Below are 25,172 nucleotides of genomic sequence, written 5' to 3'. Positions count from 1 at the left end.
GAAAAAAATTAAATTGCAATTTTTGCATTTGTTTGTTTTATTTGATTAATTAAAATTTGTTAAATTGCTAGAATTTGTTAAGCGCTACTAAAATTTAAATTTGTTTTATTTCATTTGTTTTCTTCATTACATACACTCATAATCATATAGGTAGTATATGGTATACATATATAATATATATTTTACTTTCCCCTCTCGGTTTTTCGTTTCAGCCCTCGCCTTAGACTCATTATTCGTTATAGACCTATTGCCACATATATAATGGAAATTGTTAAACATTACTTCGTCACATAACTATATGGTGTACAACACAGATTCCTATCAACGGTATTTGAGAACAATGTTTCATTCCCTTTATATTAATTTTAGTCGGAAACGAAACAAGCGCAGATTTGAACTGACAAAAGTTGGGGAGGGAATCGGACTCTAAGAGTTATCTTAACTGATTGAGCGTAGCCGCCAATGAAAGCAGATTATGAATCCTGAACTTATAACGAACGTGAAAATTATAATGAAATCTGGCTCAGATTGCATATGGTGGGATAATCGTTTGAATAGAACTTCCTATCGATAATCAAAGATGCCATACTGATGTCGGTCGCAATTGGAATGCAGTTTTAATTCAAATTCAGATTCGGGTGCTGTCTGGTACTGGGGGTTCCCTAGGGTTACGGATAGTTATTTGCTTTCGATTTCACTTGAGGCGATCGTTAATTGATTTGTAATTTGATTCTTGAATGCAGTAATTGGTTCCCTTAAACAACACACACACATACATTGAAAATATACATTAGTTCTGCCGTAGTAGTAATCGTAATGTTTGCCTTAGTCGGTAACTTTGTAGTCCGTAATAGAATGTGTAAAAATTCTACAATATATATAGATATATCCATCTATTTTACATTCATTAATAGAACTTTTCGCATAGCCCTTGCATAAATACATATTCATATCCGCTTGCTTACGGGCTTGATACTTGTCACGATTTTTGTTGTCGCTTTCTTTTTGTTTTTGGTTTATCATTATTGTTTACAAAATACTTTGAGGAGCACTGGACAGATCTAAGATTCATTTCTTTCTTTGTATCCTATACAGTTTACACTTATCCATGGAAAACGTAACAAAAAACACTCCGAAAACTGGAGATAGTTTCACTACTTCAAAATACAATATCAGATATCCGATTTACAAAAGAAGCTCAAGAAAAACCACACAGAAAGCGTTGCGAATCGTACAATCTTACAAAGCCTGGCAACACTGTGAACAAAATAGTTAACCAATCAATATGGAAACAAATGCGGCAAATGATACTGAGAATTCTACAAATTATAATGTTCTACAACTACATGGTTAATAATTTCAATTGAACAAAAGGAAATGATCGCAATATCTCTGGTTTGCCTTCTGCAAATTTAATTTTATTTAAGATTATTATTAAATAGATCACATTCATGGTTCTATTTCTTCACTTGCTTTATTTATGTTCACATTTAATTAGTTAATACAGTATATATAGAGTTTTTAATTTCTTCTCATTTATTGCTGCTACGGTGGCCCTATTTACATACACTACATATCCTTAGTATATGCATATCCTTATGTGTGTGATTGTGTTTAATGATCGAATGGAGCTGAAAACGTCGATACTTGAGTTGAGATGGCTAAAACATTTATTATGCATTAGAGGGCCTTGGCATTTTACACCTGGGTTAACCTAAATAAGTTTAAAGCAAGTTTTAAATACCTAAGCTGTACTTTTCGTGTGTAATTTTCCATTTGCTCTTTCCTTAATCATATAATGAGTTCTTCATCTTATTAGTCGAGATCTTTGTGGGATTGATTATTGATGGAAAAAAGTTTTCGTTAGTTTAATATAAATTATTGCAAATGTTTTTTGTATTTCTTGGTTCTATAAATAAATTCTTGTTTGCCATTGCGTGTGTTTGTTTGAGGGTGTGTGTTATGCACGAGTAAAAACTACAATTAACCTGTCAAATACTTGGGATCGGTTCTTTTTTTGTGGCTTTGTGAGAGCTTTAGAGGTCTGTCGCCTACAACAGATTTAATTAATTTTGCCTTTGCGATTTCACTTCTTTGTTTTGTTATTCTACGCTAAAAATTATTTTAAAATTTATTAACACAGATGACTTTATATTTTCCGAAAGTTTTTGCTTCTGCCTCTTCACAATAGTTACCCATTTTTTTCATAAATTTTTTGCTTTTTCTATAAATAATTTCACTGCATTCGTTAATCAAAACAATTTGTTTGCCAACTAACTAGCCAAAATGTATCCATTAGTTGAATACTTAACCGATTTCTTTCGATATATTCATCGCTTTTCTCTTATCAAATTTTGTTTGTTTGTCATATCGTGTGGTTGTTATTGTTGGATGTTTGTTGCATTTGTTTTTTGTTAACTAAACTACAGATAAACACACAGCTACGCACATTGAATGAAATCTTCTGCTGGATTTTAGTTTAGTTTTGCTTGTTGGTTGATTTCGATTTTCTTGTTTAATATTAAAATCTTACATTAGAAACACATCGAATATTAGAAATATTTTTCATATATATCTATATATGTATATTGTATATTCAGCCACTCGGCTACACTTTCTTCGCAAAGTTTGGAACTATGCACAAAAACAAGAAAATAATAATTAATTAAAATAATAATACAGAGCTTAATCATACATAGGTGGAAATATTTTGAGAATTTCTTGAATCTATTTCACTAACATTAAATTTGTTTTTCTGTTTTTGTAAGATAACTGGGAACCGACTTGACGGGTGTCGGGATCGAACCAAATTTCGAAATAATTTCCAATCTATTGCAAAATGTTTGCGTTTGATTTCTTTATGTATGTGAGTGTGTTCGTGAGTGTGTATGCGTTTATCAATATTCATAATTATTATATAATATCACATCAACTTTGTTTTTATATTTGTTATTATTAACTTTCCTCTTTCTGCTTCGGTTGATCGATTCCGATTCTTATTGTTTGCTCTCATATATATATAGAAATTTGTGGGTTTCCTTTTTCTCAATACAGTATTTAGATGTATGTATGCATGTGTTAGAAGTAATAGCCTAATTGAATCGTGACAAAAGACATGCATTATACATTTGATTCCTGGATTATGATGATGATACAAGGTGATGGTGTACACACATCCATACATACAAATGGGGTTAATACTCTACACTTCCGTCCGGGGGTTTTGCCTTTTGTATTCAATTTAAAACGGATCACCGACAACCGTTCACTGAGTGAAGTTTTCTTCTGCTTGTCTGCCTTAACGTTTTACAATATTTTGAATATTCCTTATGGTTTTCTGTTCTCCTCGTTTTCAATACTTCTTTTTTTGTTGCGATTTTTTTCGTTTTTCAAAAAGTACCTTTTTTGTTTAAGCCAAAAAGTCAGTCCAATAAGAGTTTTGAGTTGCCTGCAACTGCAGTTGATTTGTTTTTGTTTTCGTTTTGGTTTTTTGGTTTTGTTTTTAGAGCTTAGGTTCCAAAATAATTGTGTTTTGCTTTAGCGTTGAGTTGATTTGTTATTTGCAGGAGTAAGTTGATAGTTTGTGGTCCAAAAGTTTGCCTCTACGGTTAAACATCATCTCTGTATCTCTCTGTATTCCATAATGGAGATCATGAATCTGGGCTATCGCGACGGAGGAGGCACGACCGACAGATGTTGCTATTGCGATGGCTGCTGCTGTTCTATCTGCTGCTGTTCTATCTGTTGCTGTTGTTCGGAGGGATTGAGTTTCGAGCAGCCCAGCGATGCCGGTTCGCCATGCTCCGTGCCGCTCCTCCGTCGAGCAACTCACTCGGATGAGTAGAGCTTGTTCTTGGTCAGCGTGAAGTCGGGACTGATGTTGATGGTATTGCTACGGGTGAGGTTTCTGGGGGAGATCAATGGCATATTTAGTGTGCTGTTAGACCGAACCTATCTTGTAGATGCTTACTTTATAAACTGCGGCAGCAGGGAGGTCCAGCCGCTCTTGTCCTGCCTCAAGGTCAGGTACAACTCGAATATCGACACCGTATCCGGGTCCACCTTGAAGGATGCAATGCGCCTGCAGGGGAAAGCGAATACATATTATTCATAAGTGTTCCAGATATAGTTTTAAGGGAAATCCCCACCTGACGTTGTTCGGCTCGCTCTCGAACTCAATAAAGAGTGTGCAGGCCCGCTCGCCGCACGGTTCCCGCTCCGACATCCGGATGATCTCGGCGGCGATGCGCTGCGTGAGGTCGTTGGGCAGCGTGACCTCGGTGCAGGAGAGATGGCGCCTCTTGGCGTCCCTCAGCTGGGCCTGCAGCTGCTGCGACAGCTCCCGCACCGCGCTGGCGCTCACATCGTCCAGATTGTCGGCGGCCCCAAATCGAGCGCCGGCCGTCGACTGCAGCGGCGAGGCGGGCAGTGGGTGGTGGTAGTGCTGCTGGGCGGTGCTGGCCAGCACGTTGGTCATGTAGGCGTGGTGATAAGCGGCCGCACTGCCTCCGCTAACGGGCACTTCGAAACTGGCCGCAGCCACTGGTGAGGTGGCCTGCTTGGGAGTGGTCATTCCGCCAGCTACTCCTCCTCCTCCTCCCGCCAAAGGACCACCGCCCCCTGCCGACGGGGGCGTGGCCGGTGGGCGGGTGTTGAGCGCCTGGTGCTGTCGCATGTGCAGCACGGATGCCGGATGGCCATCCACCACGTCGACGTCCAGAATGCCCTCGCCGGCGGCTGTGCTCCCGTTCACGCCCGCGGTCAGCTCCTCCTCCTCCTCCAACGGTGCTGTCGCAGCTTGCCAGTCTGCAAAAAATAGGAGAAATGTTGTAATGGTAATTTAAAATATTATAATATTTTTATATTACTTATTGGTTTTAATATAATGTTATTGCACAAAAAGTTATATTATTTTAGAAAAGTTCTTCGAAAAGAATAGGTTTGTAAATTTGTTTATCTTTAATTTTTCTTAAATACAATACAATTTCTTGAAAATACAAAACTTGGAGAGCTTAGTACCTGAATTTTAACAGTTTTCTACTGCTTTTAAGGCAGTTCACAACAGATCTTTTAATTTATGCAAAGTCCGGCTTGGAAAAGTACTAGTTACGGAAGATCAACTGTAGGTTTGGACAACACATCGACCGGCAAAGAATCTTGATGTGAAAAGTTCGAGTTACGGAAGTTCAACTGTAGCTTTGGATAGCACATCGACCGGCAAAGAGTTCCATGTGGGAATGGAAGCGAAAAAAATCAGCTGATGTCTGAGAGTCGGGATCCACACTCGCGTTCCACTCGGTGGAACCGGAAAGAGCGCAGTGCGCAGACTCCGCTTCCAGAGAGCGCAGGGGTGGCGAGGTGGGGGCGGGGGAAATCACCTGGCAACAACAGCTGGAAAATCAGCCGTTTCCCGTTTCCAGCTGACGCTCACCCCTCTCTTTCTCCCTCTGCCTCTGCGTGTCCCAAGTCAGCAGTTTGTGCCCCGCCCCCTTCGTTTCACCCCTCTTCGCACAACTTCCTCTCCTCTCTCCACATGCTTTTATTTCTTTTGCTGTTACTTTATTACCCGACCAGACGATAAAAAGCGGAGCTCAACTCCTCTCGAATGCTCAACTCCACTGAGCTGGGAATTAAATGGTACAGTGGGTCGAATTGTCAGGCAACTGAGACGTTTAAAATGTGTCTCTTGATTTTTTTATTTTTCTCTTTGCTATCAAATCCTTCCAATAAAATGTTTAAAACTATCCAATATTTAAAATTTGTTCAAAAAGCACTGTAAGTTCGTTTTAAAGCTAAATAACATGCATTAATCTGGTAAGGATTTCCTTCTCTTTAAGATAATCACTTGAAAGATAGATTATAGGAAGATTAGATAGATCCAGTAGCTGAAATTTCACAATATTTGCTTGTCTTTTCCTTGATGACTTTTCCCCAACAATGGATTCACACTCCTTTCCAGAGACTGTGAGTGCACAATGTGGGAGTGCAAGTGCAGCGAGTACAAATTAACTACATACTTGGCTTGTCTCGACAGCGTCTTGTAATTAGCGCGGAAACTCTTTAAAGAGGGTATGCCCCCCGCCCATTGTACATTCCCCCACTTCGCCCCATGCCGCCCACTGTATAATCATTGCAACGTTGCTGAATGGACAATTTGCTCTCGTTAGCTTTGCATGTCCCTCCTCTTCCTCTCTCGCTCCCACCCCCTGCATCTGACTTGCTCTTCCATTTCATTCCCCTGTCTTCCGTCTCCCTCTGTCTCCTAGGCACACCCGCGTAATTAAGAAATTAACGGCACATGTTTGCGGCTCTGCATGTGTCCACATGTGTGCGTCTCTCCTCCTTCTCCTTCTCCACCCCCTCATAGCCCCGTCTCTCTCGCACTGCGTATGTGTTATTGGATTTTGTCAAGAGCCGTTGTCTCCACAAAAGGGTTTGTGCAAAGTCAAAAAAGCGAAAGCCAAAAAGAACGAAATAAAAAACAAAAAACAGAAAACGACCACACACTTAATTACAGAGCACACAAACAAATGTGTACATTGTATGGATATGTACATATGTATGTATGAATGTTTGGATGTACATTCTGCCACAGCTGCGAGCAAATTAGTAGCCGTAAAAACTCTACTCACAAATGAAAATAATCTTGTTATCTTTACGAACCAATAAACAAATTCCATAAACTGCACCTATCCCTTAGGTGGAGGTAATTCCCACTTCAGATACTTCTGTGATACTGGAAGATTTCATTGCTTTCAATATCTTGAAAGTATTCTAGGAATTTATTTTAAAAATTATAAATAATAAAATCAGTCCAAAATTGTATGGTACATTTATATGAAGTTATGATCCAATTTTCTATTATATTTTTTTTTTTTTTAATTCATTTCATATTTTGCCTTTTTATTTCGTTTTTTTTTATTATTGAATTTACATTTAACATTTGAATTTCATATATTTTTGTTCCTATTTAATGGACAAATTTAAAAGGGTTTGCACTGTGGGTGGTGTACTTGTACATATGCGTCTGCCCACATTCATATGTACATATGTATGTATTTGCTTTTGAAGTAGAGATGGGCATATTGATGAACAGACAGCCCCCTCCTCCTTCGCCAACCCTCCCTACTTCGTCTATCCTTGTCTTGCTTACCGCAGCAATCGAGGAGCATTTGTGGTTGTGTGTTTTGTGCATCCGAAATCAGCAAGAACAACAACAGCGAACACAAGAATGTACCTACATATGTACATACATATGTATGCATAACAATACCTGCGGAATGAAGAAGCACCGACGCAGCATCAGCCCATCCAAGTTAACGGTACACCACAAACATGACTGTTCTTGTTTCTTGTGCTCCTCCATTGTTGTTGCTCACCTCAGAGGAGTGAGAGAGTGGGTGTGGGAAGGGGAGGGGGAGGCTGATAGGGGAGCTTCGGGCTTATTACTTGGCTCTCTTAATGCGTGACGTCGCTTGGCCTTGAGATTTAATTTACGTGCACTTCAGAATGGCAATCGTGTTCTCACAGTGTATATTGTCTATGATAAACCTGTACTTCTTGCATTTTTAATGCCTTAATTAAATATATTGACTTTGGAAGATATATTTTCACTATATATGTACATATAAGATATTTCATAAGTAAAGTAATACTTTACTTTTCTTAAGTAGAGATTACCTATAATACAACTACATATGTACACACATTCATATTTACTCAATACAATTCCCTTTATTTTTAGTTTTTCCACTTAATTACCGAAGTAAGACGTTTGTACTGTTATCAACGCTTATTGCTCAGTCCCATTCTATTTTCAGATCTTCAATAAAAAGTCGCTAATCAAGTTAAATTGGTTGTAAGACAGTCCATGAACTGTGCTTCGTATGTTTGTGTTTGCGTATGATTGTTGATGTGTGTATACAAACATACATATGTATGTACGTACATGTTAGTTTTTTGAATCAATGAGCAGTTTATAAATAATTCATTGCGACCAATTTTGGAAGTCATTCGCATTTGGCCCCTAATGGAAATCTTTGGAAACCGCTGCGAATCTAAATTCGACAAACCCACGCATGGGTTTGATAAATATTAAATCAAGTTCTTGATAACCCTTTTTCGCAATCCCCAAGAGGAGGTATGTACATATATATGAACATATAAATATAAGAAAATACATATAAAGATAACTAAAGAATAATAGCACCAGAAACATGGGCATAACAGAGGTTAAGGTTTATATTAAGCAAGGGATCTAAATCACTTGGAAAGATGTAATAAATTTTTAAATCATAAATTTTTAATCTTAAATAGCAAAATGATAATGTAAGAATCGACGTAAAAAAATATTAAAACGATCTAATAAATTATTTGTTAGGTATTCTTAGAAATCAACAGAGTGTAATCCAAATATTACTACTAACATTTTCTACCCATACATACAGTATGTACATTTTCTTCACGGAGAAAGAATAATGACCATGTGTGAGTGTTGGTGAGGCTGCCTGGTTCGTATGTCCTTCGAAAATAAAATTGCATGCGCTCAGTCAGTCATGAAATTAAATTGACTGCAAATACATACGTTGCCAGGGGCGTGGAAGGGCGGTATGGGGGGCGGCACAGAGGCGGAGGTTTGGCGGGGTCTGCAGAGCTTTGAGCGCGATGCAAGCCAACAACAAGGTGGAAGTGTAGACAAAACGGGCCCCTCAGCTTTTTTCACGCCAAATCTGTCCATTCCAGACCATTAGATCTTATGATTGGAGAATATGTACATTGTACATACCATATATCCCATTTTATATATTTTTGTAAAAATGTAACTGTCTTTAAGACCTGAACGGACCTCTAAACATACAAAATTAAACTAAACATATCATTGAAACTATTCTACTATATTTAAATACTTGGGTTTGATATGTTTTAGCTAAACTTATACTTGAAACTGGTCTACATTGCACAGTTATTTAATGTTTACATACATTTGTACATTAAGGAGTAGACATTTAAACATGATCCAAAAAAAGATTATTAGAAGACAAGTACACAATTTGCTGTGGGTTTAATTTCACGATATCCACTAAAATAAATTTGTATATTTAATTTTACTTCCCCCTTAAAAGAAGCGAGAATATTCTACAAAATAACTGTTTTAAATCTCCTTTCCCGCTAAAAGGGGCAACACTGCGGGTAACGGTAAATCTGCGGGAGTGTACGTTGGAAGCGACATGTTGTTGCATGTCGCTACCACCGCCGCTTGTTGTGTTGTGTTCGCCTCTGGGTGATTTTACATTTTTTGCTGTTTTTGGCTTACGTGCTACGTGGCTATATGGATGTATGGCTATATGGAGGTATGGCTATAAGCATATGGAATCCTCCCTGTTGCCCAGACGGCCTGTTGTCCCCCGTCTAATTTGCCCAACTCGACTCCTTGTGGGGGCCGTGGTGCAAAGTTTAAAGTGACAGGATTAACAGGATGTTGCATAATCCGCCCGTCAGACACATGAACAGGATATGCCGGCCTGGCTTCGGACGGGAGCCAAGTGCAAAATGCAAAATGCATAATGCAAATTTCACATTTTTACAACCCCTCAAGCGGGCCCCAACGGGTTGTAAAAATGCAGGCGATTTCGTGAAGGAATACTTTTCATTCGTTTTGGAAATTTCGGTATTTGGAAAGCCTTGATGCTCAATCAAAATGGAACTTAATTCAAGAACACTTGAAGCATTAAGCACTTCCATTTGGAATCAGAGAAAAGTGTTTCCATTGGTTAAAGAAAAACTTGAATAAATGAATTTTATAATCTCTGGAAAATTTGCTAAAGACATCAAATGAAATGTTTCCGTACGCTATAAAATTAATTGAATCAAAAAAGAAGAAAATAATGGGCCATAAACATGAAAAATAAAAATGTTCGTGGCACATTAAAATATCTGAAATGTGCCTTAATTGAGAATTCTTGCAAGAAACGACCCGAGTGGATTTTGTAAGTTCACAAGGTGAGCAGCGACCTTAAATTTAGTTTTAATGCGTGGAAGGGCATTAAAATTAATCAAGCATAATAACACCGAACAGTAAATGTTTAATCATTTCTGTTGTGCTTGTGCTGCATTTGATTTTTATACTGCCTAATCGGAAATGCTCTTCGATTTGGTAATTAAAGAAAAACAATAACGAAACTCCACAGGAAATAGAGGGAAAGAATCGTTTTTCACGGCACAAGTGGATTAAACTTTAAACTTATTTTTAGAAACCTTTGATTTTTAATGAACTTAGATCTAAACACATTGCCTTAGTTTTTTAGAAATTGTCTCACATGTGTGTTAACTTTTGTTCTAAGATGTTCTTTTTAAAGTATTCCTTTATAAAAACCACTAACGAATCCATTTGAAAAAATATTAAACTTTTTGGGACACTAAATTAAACAAAATTTTAGTTTCTGAAATCAATTTTTTTTTGGAAACAACTAAATATATCAACATTTAAAAATATTTTCACATGGTCTTATGGAAAAACCATCTGGAAAATGTAAATTTTTGATATATTGTCAAAAGTATTGATATTCTTTGGTATACTACGGTTGCTGTTTGGGATTTTACTTATTCTTCATGTAAAAAAAACTATTTTCAAAGTATTCTGCATTATCTTTGGATTTAAAAACGTAGCTTTCAGACCTTAGAACCTATCTCTATTTTTTCTAGACTTCACCAAAGATAGCAAACTAAAAACTCTTTATGACCACACACTTTTTATGAATTCATTGGACATTTCGACTTACCTTTAATTTTATTAACACCGAATTTTCCCTGAATGTGATTTTGTACTGAGAGCACTTCCATCTTCATAGAGTCGCCGTTGAAACTGCTGTTTTGTGTGTTTTCAGCCGAGTGTTGGGTTTTCGAATAAAAGTCTGCCGCCTGCTGCTGCTTCCACCGATATATGGATTGCGATATATAGATTTTCGATCTCGACCGACTTTCGTTGCGTTATATATGTATGCGTGTGTGTTTATTGCGTGAGTGTGGATAGTTGTATTTAACGTACGTATAGAAATGCACTTTAATCACAAGAATTTGATTTTATTTCGCGGGTGTTGGGTGTTTTTTGTGGTGTGCGGTGTGTGTGTGGGTGGAGAGTTCGATTTTCCAGCGACAGCGTTTTAACAAACAATTGGAAAAGTATCAACAACTAAATTTGTTATTCTAGTTAAACGTTTCAATTCAATACATGCTAAAAAATCAACGCAATTCGCCGCCCCGTTCAGCTCTCTCTCTCTCTTTCGCTCTCTCGCTGGTTTAGCTTCCTTTTCCTTTCTTCTATCTCGCTCTGTCTGGTTTTCTTAATAAATTTAAGCACAGCACATGGTTTTGATTTAATTCAAGACGTTCTGGTTGTTGTTGTTGTTGGTTGGACAGAGATTTCGTTTTCGATTTCCTAGGCGTTTTTATCTTTGCTTCTGCTTGGCTACATATGGCGGAGTTTCAAGTGCTGATGGCTGCGTTTCTTGTAGAAGTGTTCTTACTGCCTGGCCGTTTTGCCTCTTTCTGCCTGTTCGCTCTCGCTCTTGGTCCGATGTGCTGTTTTTGGCGGCCGCGTTTCGACTGCGGTTTCGTATGGAAAAAGCAGAGCTTTAAGTTCCCGTTCCCGTTCCCTCTCTCTCTCTCTCTATCACTCTCTCTGTCTCTGCTGCGTTTGCTCTTTCGCTCGCTCAGCTGTGCTGTGGCCGCTTTTTGTCTGTGTGTGGGTGCGTTGCGAGAGCAGCGCTGCCAGAGAGCTTGGAAAACAGAAGAAAAACTGGACTACGGCAGCGGCGGCGGCGGCGGCAGCGGCACAACTTCGATAACGGGACACACTGGAGAGCTGAGCTGAGCGGAGCGGAGCAGTTTCCAAACAGTTTTCCAAAGCTACTATCCGGCCGGCTCGCGTGCTGCTGCTTTTATACCAATTTTCCGCACCGGCTGCGCTGCCGGCGTCGCAGCTTTTCCTTTTCCTTTCCACTCTCTCTTGAGCGGCTCTCTCACTTTGGCTCTTGCGGCCGCCAGCTGCCAGCTGCTGCTGCCGGGCGATCATGTGTTGCCATCAGCTGTTGTAAAAGGGCTCAAGAGAGCGGAAATCCCTTGAGCACTTCGGGCAAACTCTTGAGCTAAGAGAAGACACTCATGGGAGCTCTCTTTGAGTCAATTTTGAAAGCATAACTATGTTAGTGTAATTTGTTTTGAGTTTTTCGTTTTAATCATTTTCAAGAATTTTTCTAAAGTTAAAAGTATGCAAAAAAGTTAATTAAACATGTTTTTATATCATTTTTTGAATTCATTTTAAAATCTTTTTAAATATTCATATCACTTGAAAACAATTTTTTCGGGTTTCTTTTATACCATTTAATTTATCTGTATTGTACAAATATATAGCGGATAGCCTAATATAAAAAAATATACGTTATATGTATTTAAAATTTGCAATTTTTGGAAAAATCCCTTATTAGCTATTATTAATTATATATAAAGTATTGAAACTCTTATGAAGCCTGTAATATCAAAACACCAATTGATAATTTTAAAAAAGTTAATAAGTGAAACTATTGTGTTTAAAATTATGTTTTGATTGGTGTTTTTTTAAACATGCATACATATTATTTTTAAATTGAATTTTTTTGTCTTGTTCCTTTTTATAAGAATTTCATAAGAGGATTTATGGTGTTTTGGGGAATGTATCTCCAGCACACAGTTGTGTATTTACGTATGTACTTACTTACTTATATAAATACACTGTACATATGTTGATGCCCGTATATCGTATATGTGGCCTTTACCGGATGACAAGACCCATCGTACCGCCCCTCGTTCTGGTGGAAATGGAAGGGAAAAGCAAGAAAATGGATGAAAATGCCTCGCCGACACAGGGCCTGTCACTGTTTTAACAATTCATCTTAATAGAAATAAAAAATGGCGCCGCTGGCGTTGGACAGTCCGGCTAACACTCCTCCCCCGCCCCCTTGGCCCCTTGGCCCCTTTCAGCCCCTTATCCCATATCCCACATCCCGAGTAGCCCCCACCCACCCACTCCCCCTGCCACCCCACTCCCCTTTTCCTATTTGTCACTGGCTCGTTGTGGGTGCTCCGCTCTCCATCGGATCGTCTTTGGAGAAAGCATCCGCATTTCCCTCGTCTAGCTGCCTTTTTTCCGGGTCTGGGTGTTGTAGTGCTGGGGGATTTACACATGTCAGTTAATGCTGAAAAAATGTTTACACAACACAATTGCCTGGCGGAGGGCGAGGGAAGGGGACGGGGCGGGGAGGGGAGGGGCACAATGCCCAGCATGGGGCTTCTGCCGCACCAATGTACTGAGAAAAAACAAAAATATTTACACAAAAAAAGAACAGGTTCTATGGAACAGGTTCTATAGAATAGGCATATGATTTATCCCGTTTAATATACAAACTAGGTTTTCCAAGTACTGAAGGGATATTTTTAAATACGTAAGTGCGTAAGTGTTTCAACGAATTTGGATAGATGTGAATATTTTTAACCGATTGCGAACAAGAAGATATACACAAAAAACAAATTCCTCTATATCTGCAAATAAAAGGGGATTTGAAAGTATGATGAATTTTACACGAATTTTGGGGTCCCATCACAAAAAAATTCAAAATATTTTCTTTCCAAATTTGAGACTCGTTTAAGTAAATTAGATGAAACTTGCACACAAACGTTATTAGTGAAATATCTTTTTCCAAACCATTTTTACTATTGAATTTCGGTCGTTTATCGCTTAAACAGATTCCTGAATCGCAAAAAGTGTGTTGGCTAGTAATCTTAAAACGATAAATTTATCAGTACCCTATGTTCTTATTTGTATCCGTCTTTTCTTTGTTGATAGTAATTAAAAATAAGTATAATGCATTTTAATTTTTTTTCAGTGTATGCCAAAATTTTTAAAGGCTAGCTCTCCTTCATCTTCTTTTCAGTTTTTTTTAGGCACGCTGCAGCAGTGTCGAACAGGATAAAAGTCAGTAGCATACAATTAATCAAATGCATGATTTATGTGAGTGAGTCCACACGAGTTTAACCTAAATACGTCCCGCCGGGAGTTAGCCAAATGAGATGTTCAGGGGGGCTTACTAGTCCCCCTACCGAAATCAACCCGCAGCAGCTTAATAGACCTTTCCTCATTGCAAAGACGATTACTTTGCGAATCGTTTGTTTTGTTTTCTTAAAAAATACCTACCGTTTGTCCAAAAAAATTTAAGAAATCTAATCTTTTTCGCCTTACACTTTATATACTATGTTAGTAATAACTAACTAATATACTAAGTAGTAGTAGTAGCATATTATATATTTTACTTTGTAGATATAATAATGATTATATGTGATAATTTCTTAAACTCAATGCCTCATTTACGTATTAAACTATCTAACCAAAAGCAAAACAACCATACACTTAAGAAATGGATGAAAAAGTGCCCCCCATTCACGGGTAAAATGTATTTGAAAAGTATGCAATAAAAATGTGTTCTGGAAACCCCTCTAAAACCAAATCCTGCATCCGCCTCTTGCCCCAAAGCTTGATTTTATAGAAATTAATTAAAACCAAAATATACTATATATTTCTGAAATCGATCTAATGCTTAGCTAACGAGCAAAAATTGGTTTTGTGTTTATTGATCCATGTGATTTTCGCCTCGGGTCTAATGGAGCTCAAAAATAACTGCCAGGTGGTGTTATTATTTTTTGTCAGCCCCAGCATAAATGCTTCTCAAATCCATATACCATATCCACTTAGATTTGATATTTTTTCGTGATTTGAAACTTCTTCACAGGTGTGGGACTAGGAAAAGCCTTCACGTTCGCAGACACACAAATGCACTTCGCAGGACAAATGTGGAGCGGAATGGGAGCCGTAAGAAAACGCTGCTAAAAGCCCCAACCAAAGCCCGGCTGCCGGGCACTTAGGCCGGCAATCCTTTCTTCACAGGATCAAAATTCCCAATTCCGAATTCCGAACGGAACCATAGAAGCTTCGCCGGGATTCCAAATGGGATACAAATGAACGCCTTTCGAGCAACCCAACGCCATCGCCATCGCCATCGTCGAATGGACCACTTAGTGAGCCTTTGTGGCGCAGGAGGAAAATGCGGAGCTGCCTCTTCTAATGCGCTGCACGTTTTCCCAATAAAATAGCTACAACAACATGGGCAACAATCCTTTAAGTTCTTCGATACATCGCCGGGGAGCCGGAAACTGGAGCTGGCCAAGAGTGGCTTTTTAGTTCTCGCGCCCCTCGCTGCACGGGAAAAAAGAAAAGCCTATTAATTAGTTGACAAAAATTACTCAGCAAAATTGGAATGACTAACCACTTTTGGGGTGTCATTGGGATATAATTAATTTCGCTTTCATAAAGTAGGTCAATTCAAAAATATTCACTTTATAAATTTTATATATTTTTAATGATTAAAATTAACAAAGAAAATTGTCCATTGCAGGACTAAGTAATTGTAAGCCAAATAGTATTTTTAGTTCATGAAATGATTTTAAAATGTAACTATTTTGATAGAACAATATACCATTTTTTATGGTTTTTTGTTATAACTTAGCTAAAACTTAAAAGCTCATTACTTTGTACATACTGCTCTCAGCCTTTTTTAACAAATAGTTTATATTCAAATTTCTTTTTTGAAAAAAGATTTTAAAAAATGTAAATGGCAATCACAAATAAATTTTATATAACAAGTATAACGAGGAACATTGCACACTTTGACTACATTTGTATTGAATTTAATTAAAAAACCCACGATTTCTATTTATTTTTGCAGTTTTTAGGTGTTTTGAAAACTAAAAAATAAATTCCAATAGTATGTTTTGTAAGAATTTAAGCGTGGTCAATTGATAACTCTATTAAGTGGTAATATCTATCTATTTAAAAATAATTTTACCCTTTTTGACAGTATGAACGATCACTATTAGATACTTCCATTTCTTTCCGTGTGGTATTTGGTGCAAGTTGGAGGAGCGTAACTGCCATGAACATCGATTTTCATGTGATTTGTGTAGACGTGTTTGGGTTTTATTGATTTTCACTTGATTCCCTCCATATGCTTGAATATACTTAAGCCGGTACGTGCACATCTCCATCTCCATCGTCATCGCCATCGTTGTTTCTATCCGCATTGGCATTCGCATCCCAGGCCATTCCATCCCGTCCTCATTTCATCCCAGGTCGGTCGTTGTCGACAGAGCCGAGCATCCGAGCAGCTCTAATGTCAGGATCATGCGAGGTTATCAACATAATTTCGAAAACCACCCATCCGCACCAGCCTCCATCTCCACTCCGCCCCCAACTTCCTAGTTTATGATGTAGTAGATTTCTGTTTCTTTCCTGCAGCATCATGAAGATGATGATGAGGCGGTAGTGGAAGTGGTAGTGGCAGTGGGTAGTCGTAGTGCCAGTGGTCGTGATGGGCAAGATGGGCGCGTGTGCGGTTTGATAAGACGCCAGCGATTCGGCTCCATTTCGTTTGACTTTCATCTGCCATCCTCATCCTAACATCCCCGTCCGATTTGGGCCCATATTAAAGAGATTCAGTCTGATTTTTAAAGGGGAAGGCGTGATCCCTTTCTTTCATTCTTTTAAAATTGTTTTGAATTGAGTTAACTTGGTTCAAGGTGAAACAATTTTGAACATTATTTCGATTTCCAAAATATAAGCCAAATAAATTGTTAAGTTTTTGGTAAGCAGTCAAAAGTTTAAATAAAACGCAGCTCTTAGTTAAAGAAAATTGCAAAATATTTATAAAACATATTTAAGAAAATTTGTTCTTTCAAAAATAAAGAAAACATTAAAACGCGAATTCTTCAGCCCACCAATCGTATTATAAAGAAGTCAAAATTCATTTGACTTCTTAATTTAAAAAGCTCCAATTGGTTGACACTTTTTCCAAGTTTCCATTATGTTTAAAGCGCAGTAAGGCGTCAAATCGGAAACGGGGAACGCACCAGATGATTGTTACGCCACAAAGAAATTGAAGTATTCCAAAAGGAGCGAGAACAAGGCAAGCAATTGGCATCAAGTGATGGTCCCCATTTATTTGAGGCAGCGCCAAGGCAATCAAATGCCCTGCTGGCATTTCTGGATTCCTGGACTGAGTTGCCTGCCTCGTTACTCATTTCGTTTCGTTTCGGCTGACATCTGACATGATTATGTACATTTGTCCCCTGGTGGTGTCGCCGCCTCCCAAGTCGCCACGAAAGCTGACGCAATTTACATGGCCCTCCGAGGAGATGAATCTGCACTTGGAAAAATAAGCTTACCTGAAGGTATAAGGAAAATTCAGGAAAATCATTTTTTAATCGTCATAAATTCTTATACCTAATTTTTCTCTTGACAGAGAGTATAAAAATATATAAAAATGGAGTAGATATACTGGAAATTAATAAAGGAAAGTTTGTGTATGTTTTATAAAATAAAAGATTACTAAAACCTTATAATATAAAATTCTTTAAGGAAATTCTATTTATTATTATTATTATTTATTATGAATTGTAGTGTGAAAATTCTTTTAGAATGAAAATGGCTTGATGATGTGAAAGATGATCGATAAAAGCTTATAAAGGCGATTAAAACCTTCCTAGTGTGAAAAGCCTTGCAGTGTAAAACCGGCTGAATGCATGTGACTGATTATCGATAACAGCTAATCGACGGCGATTGCCGACGTGTGCAAGGGCCTTTTTCGCAGCCGCAGCCAAGTTAACAACATTTTGTGTTGCAAAAATGGATTATAATAAGTACAGCGACGAAAAATTAGCAAAAATGATGAAAGATCTGGAGAAGTACACAATGCCGGATGGCAAGGATCCCGACTATGAGGTGGGCGACCCGTACAGCAAGCAGGAGGCGATCCGTCCTTTGGTGGCCCCCAACTGCTCCGAATATGCTGTGGCCCACTCCACATACGCACTGCGGCCAGCTCGGCTCTTCTCGGAGGTGGTGATGCTGCCTCACATCCTGGAGACGATGAGGAAACTGGGACTTAACCGCCTGCTGCGCCTACAGGCATACACGTGGCCACATCTGGGCGCAGGATCGGGGCATGGAGCTTTGATAGTGAGTGCCCCGCGCAGTGGACGCACTTTTGCCTATGTTCCCCCGGTTTGCGAGGCGGTTTGCAAAGTCCTGTCGGAGAGCCGGCGGCAAAGGATGCTTCAACCCGGCACATGGTCAGCGGATGAGCTGGGAGCAGTGGCCTTGATCCTGGTGCCCGACTTGCCGCGCGTCCGCCAGGTGAGTGCCATGTGCCAATCCCTGCTGCGGAAGGCGCGCAGCGAAGACTCCGTCACTTTGACTTTAAGCGTTCCCTCAGCGGATTCTTCAGAGTTCTTACTCCGTCTTTTGAATGGCGTGGGCTGTCTGGTGGCCACTCCCGCCCAGCTCACTTGGTTCTGGCGTGAGGCGCCGGGACTTCTGCGCTTTCCCCGCCTCCAATTTCTGGTCTACGATGATGTGGACCTGATGTCCGCCGAGCAGCTGCGAAATGCGGAGCAGGTGGTGCAAGAGATCTTGCCCACCACCCAGTATCCCCAGATGGTTATAGTGACGCGGTCCTATAGCGAAGCTCTAATGACCAAGATGAGAATGGCTAGCAGCCACCCTGCAGTTATATTCGGGGACGTTCTCGAGGCAGCCCTATACGGTGGCACGCGCATACGCATTTCCCTGGTTCGCTCGCAGGCCAAGAGCAACGAGGTGGTCCAGCTGCTCCAACAGCGACCTCCGCAGGATTACCGCACTATGATCTACTGCATGGATGATGCAGACATGCGGCAACTGGTGAAGGCGCTGGAGGATCGTGGCTTCGGTTGCCTGCCCTACTATCAGACTTCGGATCTGGAGGTTTTCGAACAGGTTCACAGCTGGCTGGCGAACAGTCGCGGTGTGATCCTCCTCTGCACGGACAACTGCCCGGAGCTGGTCATTCGTAATGCACATACACTTATTCATCACGGAATGGGCGATTCGTACAGCAAGTTCAAAATGAGGCATCTTACGCTCTCCGGCAATTTTACCAACAGCCTGGCTCCCACAGCAGGAACAGCCAGCCAGGTGCCCCTGCTTTCTCTGGTGCTCCTGGACAATAGCAACCAACGGCAGCTGCCTCGACTGGTGGACTTCCTGCAGTTGCACCAGCAAGTGGATCCTACCGTGGTGGCTGTGGCTCAGAGGATTCGAAAGGATCTAGAGAGTAAGAGGAGCAACAAGCATGCGCTTTGTAGCCGGATCTTGCTGCTTGGCGAGTGCCGCGAGCCCCTTTGTGAGGATCGACATCATGTGGCCGACATGGACAGGCGTCCTAGTAATGTTCCCGCCTCCGGTGACGTGAAGGTTCAGCTGGTTCAGGTCTACTCTCCCACTCACTTTTGCGTTCGCCTGCTGGAGCATTTACCGCCCAAGGGCACTTGGAAGGCGCTGCCCTTTCTGGCGGTTCAAGAGATACGTCTGAAGCTCATGCAGGATAAGCAGCCCAACCGCCTTTGGCCACCAGTGGCAGGAGCGATCTGCATGCTCCATACCGCTCACAACAAAGAGCGCGTTCGGGTGCTCAAGGTAGCTCCCATTCAGGACGTAAGTCTGTTAAGATCGGACATATCGGTGGAAGTGCAGGCTCTTGATGTTGACACTCGGGTCTTGAAAACGCAATCCGGTCGCCTCTACGAGTGTTCCAAGGCAATGCAAAAGGAGCATCCGATGTCCTACGATCTGCGATTGCTCGGAATGGTGCCACAGTCCGGCGAAAGCAGCTGGGCTGAGGAGGAACGCACCACTGTGGAGTTCTGGCTAAAGAATTTGCCCAAGGGTCATTTTCTCCAGGCCAACATTCAGTTCGCAACGGCAAACACACTTTTTGCTCAGGATCTGGTGGCCATGGTGTATGCAGACAATTTCAAGGTACACCTGCGGCATCTGAATCTTTGCCAAAAGCTTATCAGGGACGGTTTGGCACGCAGATGTGAGCGAGCTAGGCAAAAGATTCTGGCTTTTTTTGAGGAAAAGTTAATTAACGAGGAAGCGGTGGAAGCAAAAGAGGAGGCACAGAAACACATGCTTGAGGGAAACAAGGAGAACTTGGAGCCTACACTTAAGAATGTGGATAAGGATGTTAAGGAACCGGAATCTCCCCATGTTCTTCCCCCCAGATGCCTGCGCCTTATGCAGATAGCACGCGAGGTGACTCAGAAAAACCAGCAGCAGGAGGATCTGGAAGCCAAGACGAAAGTAAATCCAAAATCACACACTAATTTTGAAAGCTCTTCACAATCCAACGAAGACAGCATGTCTCAGCTTTACGAGTGTATCAAGAATTGCGCTATACTCCAACTGGAGGACGCCAAGCAACCCAAAAAGGATCCTGATCAGGTTGCCATTGATCCAGTCGAATTTCTTAACCAAGTGATGAGCGAAGGCAGCAATAAGTGTGCTCCTCATACCAACCTAAAACCGAAGAAGAAGAAGATCAAGGCAAGGAGTGCTGTGCCACCAGTACCAACTAAAACCTACAAGGAGGAGATACCATTGCAAACACATCCCAATGTGGTGCGACCGAATGTGACCTACTATCAGAACATCACTACCTTGGAGCTGCAGGTGTGCCTGCCGGAAGACGATCACGAGTACAAGGCTTTGCTGCTGGGAGCGCAGATCTTCTTTAAGGCTACCTCAAAGCATTCGGACCTGGTTTATCAGTTTATATTGACCCTGAAATTTGCATATAGTACCTTGCGCCATCACTTGGTGGGACGCACCGTGTACATCAGTGTCGTGAAGTCGTTGGCCTTCATCGATCCACTGGACTTTGGCGAGTATCGATTCATGAAGCCCAACCACGAAATGTTTTCTAAAATGGAGAACTCCCATAATAATAGCTTTAGACGACTCTTGGCCAATCGAGGATATGTGCAGCAAAATGTCGACCCCCAGGACAGCAGCGAGAGTAGCGATGACGAGGAGCAGGAACTGGACGGGATCGAACGTGTGGACCATCGCCACATATTAGACTGATTCTGGGGAATGGATGGCTATTTTTAAATTAGATGTTCAAAGATTTAAGCATGCTGTTAACTTGATCGCTTTGAACAAGTGATTTTATTCAATTTTTTTAGTCTTAAAAATTTTTTTTTATATTTTTTGTCCTTTTTTAAAATTTTTTTTTAAAGAATATGTAAAATGCGTAGAAATATATTTTGCAATGTGACCAACACCAAATATTTTTTATCATCTCTTAACTTACTCCTGGTTATTTGAATAAAAGTATAACTAGTAGATCTTAATGGAAAACGGTAAGAAATTTGTGCAAATTAAGACGAAAGAAATAAGTGTTATACATTTGTAGACCTTAATTTATATTTCTAAGAAGGTTGCTTAAGTCTAGAAGGTCTGGCTCACTTGTTTTCTGTCATTTTGGATCAGACCAGTTCTCCCAGTGTACCTCGACGAACCCAACGACCAGCAACTCTAATCTATCAGCGGTCTATGCGCTTTGCGCTTACCTCGAATATTTTGCACTTTTCCTTTTGGGGCGACGAGTGCTCCTTAGCCCTGCTTTGCCATTCACACTTCCTCCTCGTGTTTTGGTCGCTCTCCAAGCTCGCCGGGATTGGGATTGCTTGCCTTCACGAGGACTCGCCTGGCAGGGCACAAGTGTCCTTACAACATTTTTTACTTTGTAACGCAAATTCTGAAGTAAGCATGAATAATGCATGCATTGTGTGTAATTCTTCAAGTACTTTGCCGTGCCGACGACAAGCACACATCAGCGGCCCAGTTACCCGAACCACCGCTTTCAGCCGGGACTAACCCCTATAACCCGCGAATCCCTCCTGTCACTACCCACAACCTATTTATATTTGGCTGTTCTGCAGCTTGCGGCAATCCTGCTGGAATGTGTTTGCGGGTGTCCAAATTTATTGCAAGCTTTTTGAATTACAAATTTATTTTAATAATTCGGAATACGAGCTGGGACATTTAAATAAACTGCTTTCGGGGTAAAATGGTATGATGTACATACCTTAGAAGTCTTTTTAGTTTATTTTCTTGGTTATTTAAGTTTTATAGAATTTATAAGGAGCAAGTATAGGATCAAAAGTTGTGGCACTTTTCTGTTCATACATAGTATGAAAATATATTTTTAGAATTCAAAAAAGTAATGCTTATACAAATTTAACCCCGAAAAATAATATAAGTAATAATTTTTAATTACCATTGTTTTTAGAAACTTACTGTGTTGTTGAGGAAAAATTGTAAGCTTTTTATAGATTGGCTAGGTATTTTAGACCCAAGAATGACGTACACGCCAAACGCGAATTCTTTAGAAATGGAGAATTTATGCAATTTTTAAAGACCATGTATTGAATCAAAAGTTGTGCTATTTTTCTGTTCCTACGTATGTATATGCATACTTTAAGTTTAGCCCTCCTTGGTGTCTAAACGAATCGATATTCACTTGGAAATGCAAACAGCAAGAAGCTAATGACAATGCGGCAGAATTGCCGCGACGCCCAGTTAATTGAGGCCCTTACCTGAATAATGCAGAAATCAAACAGCACCGACTTCCACTTCGTTACATATTATCCATTCCCCATGACGGAGACAAACAGAGACCCAAACCGCAATCCGTTTCATTATTTAGTTTGGTCGGGGAGTAAGTGCATGTACCATTTTGCCAGGTTCCCACAGTTGTCAAGACACCCTCTCTTATTATCGACTGGCTAATAATTTTATGTCTATATGACTGCATATGAACGGGACCATTTCGCCCAGTAGATAATAGCAAAGAGTCATTGAGGTAAACAAGCATTCTGCACAATCGAGCAATACTTAGTTATGACTTATAAATGGTTTATTATAAAGATTTAAAAATTTAAGAGTACAACTTAATAGATGAACAAATTTTGCTCTCTCATAATAATGACAGGTAAATACCATCTACGCTCAGTAAGAATTAAAATTTGATGTATCCTTAGTTTAATGCTATTAGTGACCCCTGACCCACACAGAATTCGAAATTTCCCTCTTCTTGATGGAAATTCACTTAGTCATTTTCACAGCCATTAGCTGGGCCAGAAAATGCTGAGACGGGAAAACGAATTCCTTTTTTTGCCAATTTTCTCCAGGTTTGAGTCACGTCAAGAAGTGGACAAGCCCCTGAACGCGTGTTGCTGACCAAATGAGCAGCGCCAAACCGCCCACAAAGTATCCGGGAGTTCCGAAAGAAAGCGCCGAGAATTCAAACTTTTAAAAGTTTTCAGCTTTTCACTTTTTTCTTTTCAATTTGGACGAGGGAGTCTTGGACAGGGGAAGCTGTGGAGCGTCGTTAATGGTTTTTGCAAAACTTATGAAACAAACTATACACAGGATGGCTCCACCGAAGCCCTCCTATTATGCCCGGCTTCAGCTCCAGTTGGTCCGACCTGAACTGGCCACGTCAAAGACATCTCCTCGAAAGCGAGCGAGGGTGGTTCTAAGAATAGTGTAATTTCTTCATTTAATTTTAAGTAAATTAATGCTAGAAAATAACAAATATTTATCCAATATGACTTTGATTAACTATATAAATGAAATTTGGAAAGTAATTTCAAAATTACCTTAAACTTAAAAAAGTATTTTACAATAAAGGGAAACAAATTTACTTAGGTATAGCTATGGGGTTAAATTTTAGCCTATTATTATTGTTATTTCTTTTTACCTTCTTGTTTAAATCTTAGTTTGAAATTTGACTGCTTTTTTATGTCACATTATTAATACTTTCTTATGTGTTATATTACTTGCAGTATTTTTTCACATCTGGTTCGGTTTTCCTAGAAACCCTCGCTTTCAGGGGCAGTGTAATGTCACGTACTTTCACTTTCCTACCTCCGACCACTTTCCACTCGGAAAATGGGCAGAGCTCAGCGTCAATGCGTCGTCCTTCGAAAACGAACCTATTCAAAGCCTTCATGCGTTTGAATTCTATTAGCTCAAGAAAGGATTTTCTGTGCTTTGGTTCCCAGATGGAGGGAGCTGCTGTCACAAGCACTTTTTCAGCGTTACGTTTCTCGTTTGCCCCGGGGGTGTATTTTCATCATTTTCATTTCTGGGCCTGGTCGTGGTCCTCGTCGAGGTCCTGCTCCTGCTCCGGCTCCTGTTCCCATTCCAGGTCCCGATGATTCTGGTCGTGCCATGCACATCCAATTGACATTTCAGCTTAAGTCATTGTGTAAGGCAGCAACAAAGGGAGGACCAACAAAACGGAAAGCAAGCAAAGTCCGGACAAGTAGCAAGCCGAAGCTGTCCGCCGTTCAAACACCCGGATCCCATAACCAGTGATGCCAGAGGTCTCAAAGAACACCCGCATAAGGCGACCCATCAAATGGAAGCATTGCTATACATTGCTATTTGTACTTCATTTAGAAAAAGGACAACACTCCTTTTCTTTTTTTATAAGTTCTTTAAAGATGAAGGACTAATTTAAACAGTTTTAGAACCCATAATGTGAACTGAACTACTAAATAAATAGTAAGGTAATACATTTAAAGATTATAAATACAGGAAAAAGAATTAACCACACAATGATATTTAAATGAAATTATCATATGTATAATGTAATATTTTAAAAATATGTTTGATTTTATTATTATGCAATATTAACAGATTGCCAAATTGTACTCCTTATAACCCTTAAAAATTGGAATTCAAACTTAAGTAATTTTACAAATATTTTAAGAAAGCTTTCTTTACTTCAGCAAACTATTTCCATATTTGAGGTATAGAATATTTGCAGTTTTTATAAAATTTAGGGAGAAATAGATTAGGTATGCGTAATTTTACGACTTTTCCCTGCCAGAATTGGCATCACTGCCAAATCCCTCCCAGCTGCAGGGTCGTACGCTTATTCTGCTCACTGTGCGAAAAACAAAGCCCGAAGAAGGAAGTAAAGTGCAAAAGCTGCAACGGCAACAAAGGCGCACACAATTACCGAGCACTGTGCTCGCCCACCACCACCCACTGGTGTAGGGGGGGGGGGAGGCTTGGGTGGCTTAGTGGGTGGGCTGGAGGGTTTAGCAAGGACGATGGAGCCCTTGGTCGAACTTTCGTGTTTACACAAAAACATTTAGACTGATCCCGGCGCATACTGGGGGTGCTACAATGT

General features: G+C 40.1%; 3 protein-coding genes across 4 annotated transcripts in view; 1 reads left to right on the top strand and 2 right to left on the bottom strand.

Moving 5' to 3' along the window:
* LOC108006355 (Salivary gland secretion 7) overlaps positions 1-25,172 on the bottom strand; it is a 161,196-nt gene that overhangs the window by 3,740 nt on the left and 132,284 nt on the right. The gene's annotated exons all lie outside the window — the stretch shown is intronic.
* chrb (charybde) lies at positions 1,449-11,909 on the bottom strand. Its single transcript, XM_036814786.3, has 4 exons — positions 10,779-11,909; positions 4,149-4,806; positions 3,971-4,081; positions 1,449-3,907 (listed from the first exon to the last, which is right to left on the bottom strand). Exons 1-4 carry the CDS (start codon positions 10,843-10,845, stop codon positions 3,829-3,831), a joined length of 915 nt encoding a protein of 304 aa, XP_036670681.3. The 5' UTR covers positions 10,846-11,909; the 3' UTR covers positions 1,449-3,828.
* Positions 17,718-21,159, top strand: LOC108006354 (putative ATP-dependent RNA helicase BoYb). Its single transcript, XM_017069875.4, has one exon. It carries the CDS (start codon positions 17,765-17,767, stop codon positions 21,044-21,046), a length of 3,282 nt encoding a protein of 1,093 aa, XP_016925364.4. The 5' UTR covers positions 17,718-17,764; the 3' UTR covers positions 21,047-21,159.

This window comes from Drosophila suzukii, chromosome 3 (assembly GCF_043229965.1).
Source record: "Drosophila suzukii chromosome 3, CBGP_Dsuzu_IsoJpt1.0, whole genome shotgun sequence".
In the NCBI taxonomy this organism is placed as follows: Eukaryota; Metazoa; Arthropoda; class Insecta; order Diptera; family Drosophilidae; genus Drosophila; species Drosophila suzukii.
Note: the sequence above shows the minus strand (reverse complement) of the source record. Positions and strands in the feature narration are given on the sequence as shown.

What these genes read in the sequence shown, in the direction of transcription:
- LOC108006354 (XM_017069875.4), top strand. Translation starts at nt 17,765, where the DNA reads ATGGATTATAATAAGTACAGCGACGAAAAATTAGCAAAAATGATGAAA.
- chrb (XM_036814786.3), bottom strand. Translation starts at nt 10,845, where the DNA reads ATGAAGATGGAAGTGCTCTCAGTACAAAATCACATTCAGGGAAAATTC. An exon ending in CGGTGTTAATAAAATTAAAG is followed by an intron (nt 4,807 to 10,778) that starts GTAAGTCGAAAT and finishes TATTTTTTGCAG; the next exon opens with ACTGGCAAGCTGCGACAGCA. An exon ending in AGCGAGCCGAACAACGTCAG is followed by an intron (nt 4,082 to 4,148) that starts GTGGGGATTTCC and finishes TTTCCCCTGCAG; the next exon opens with GCGCATTGCATCCTTCAAGG.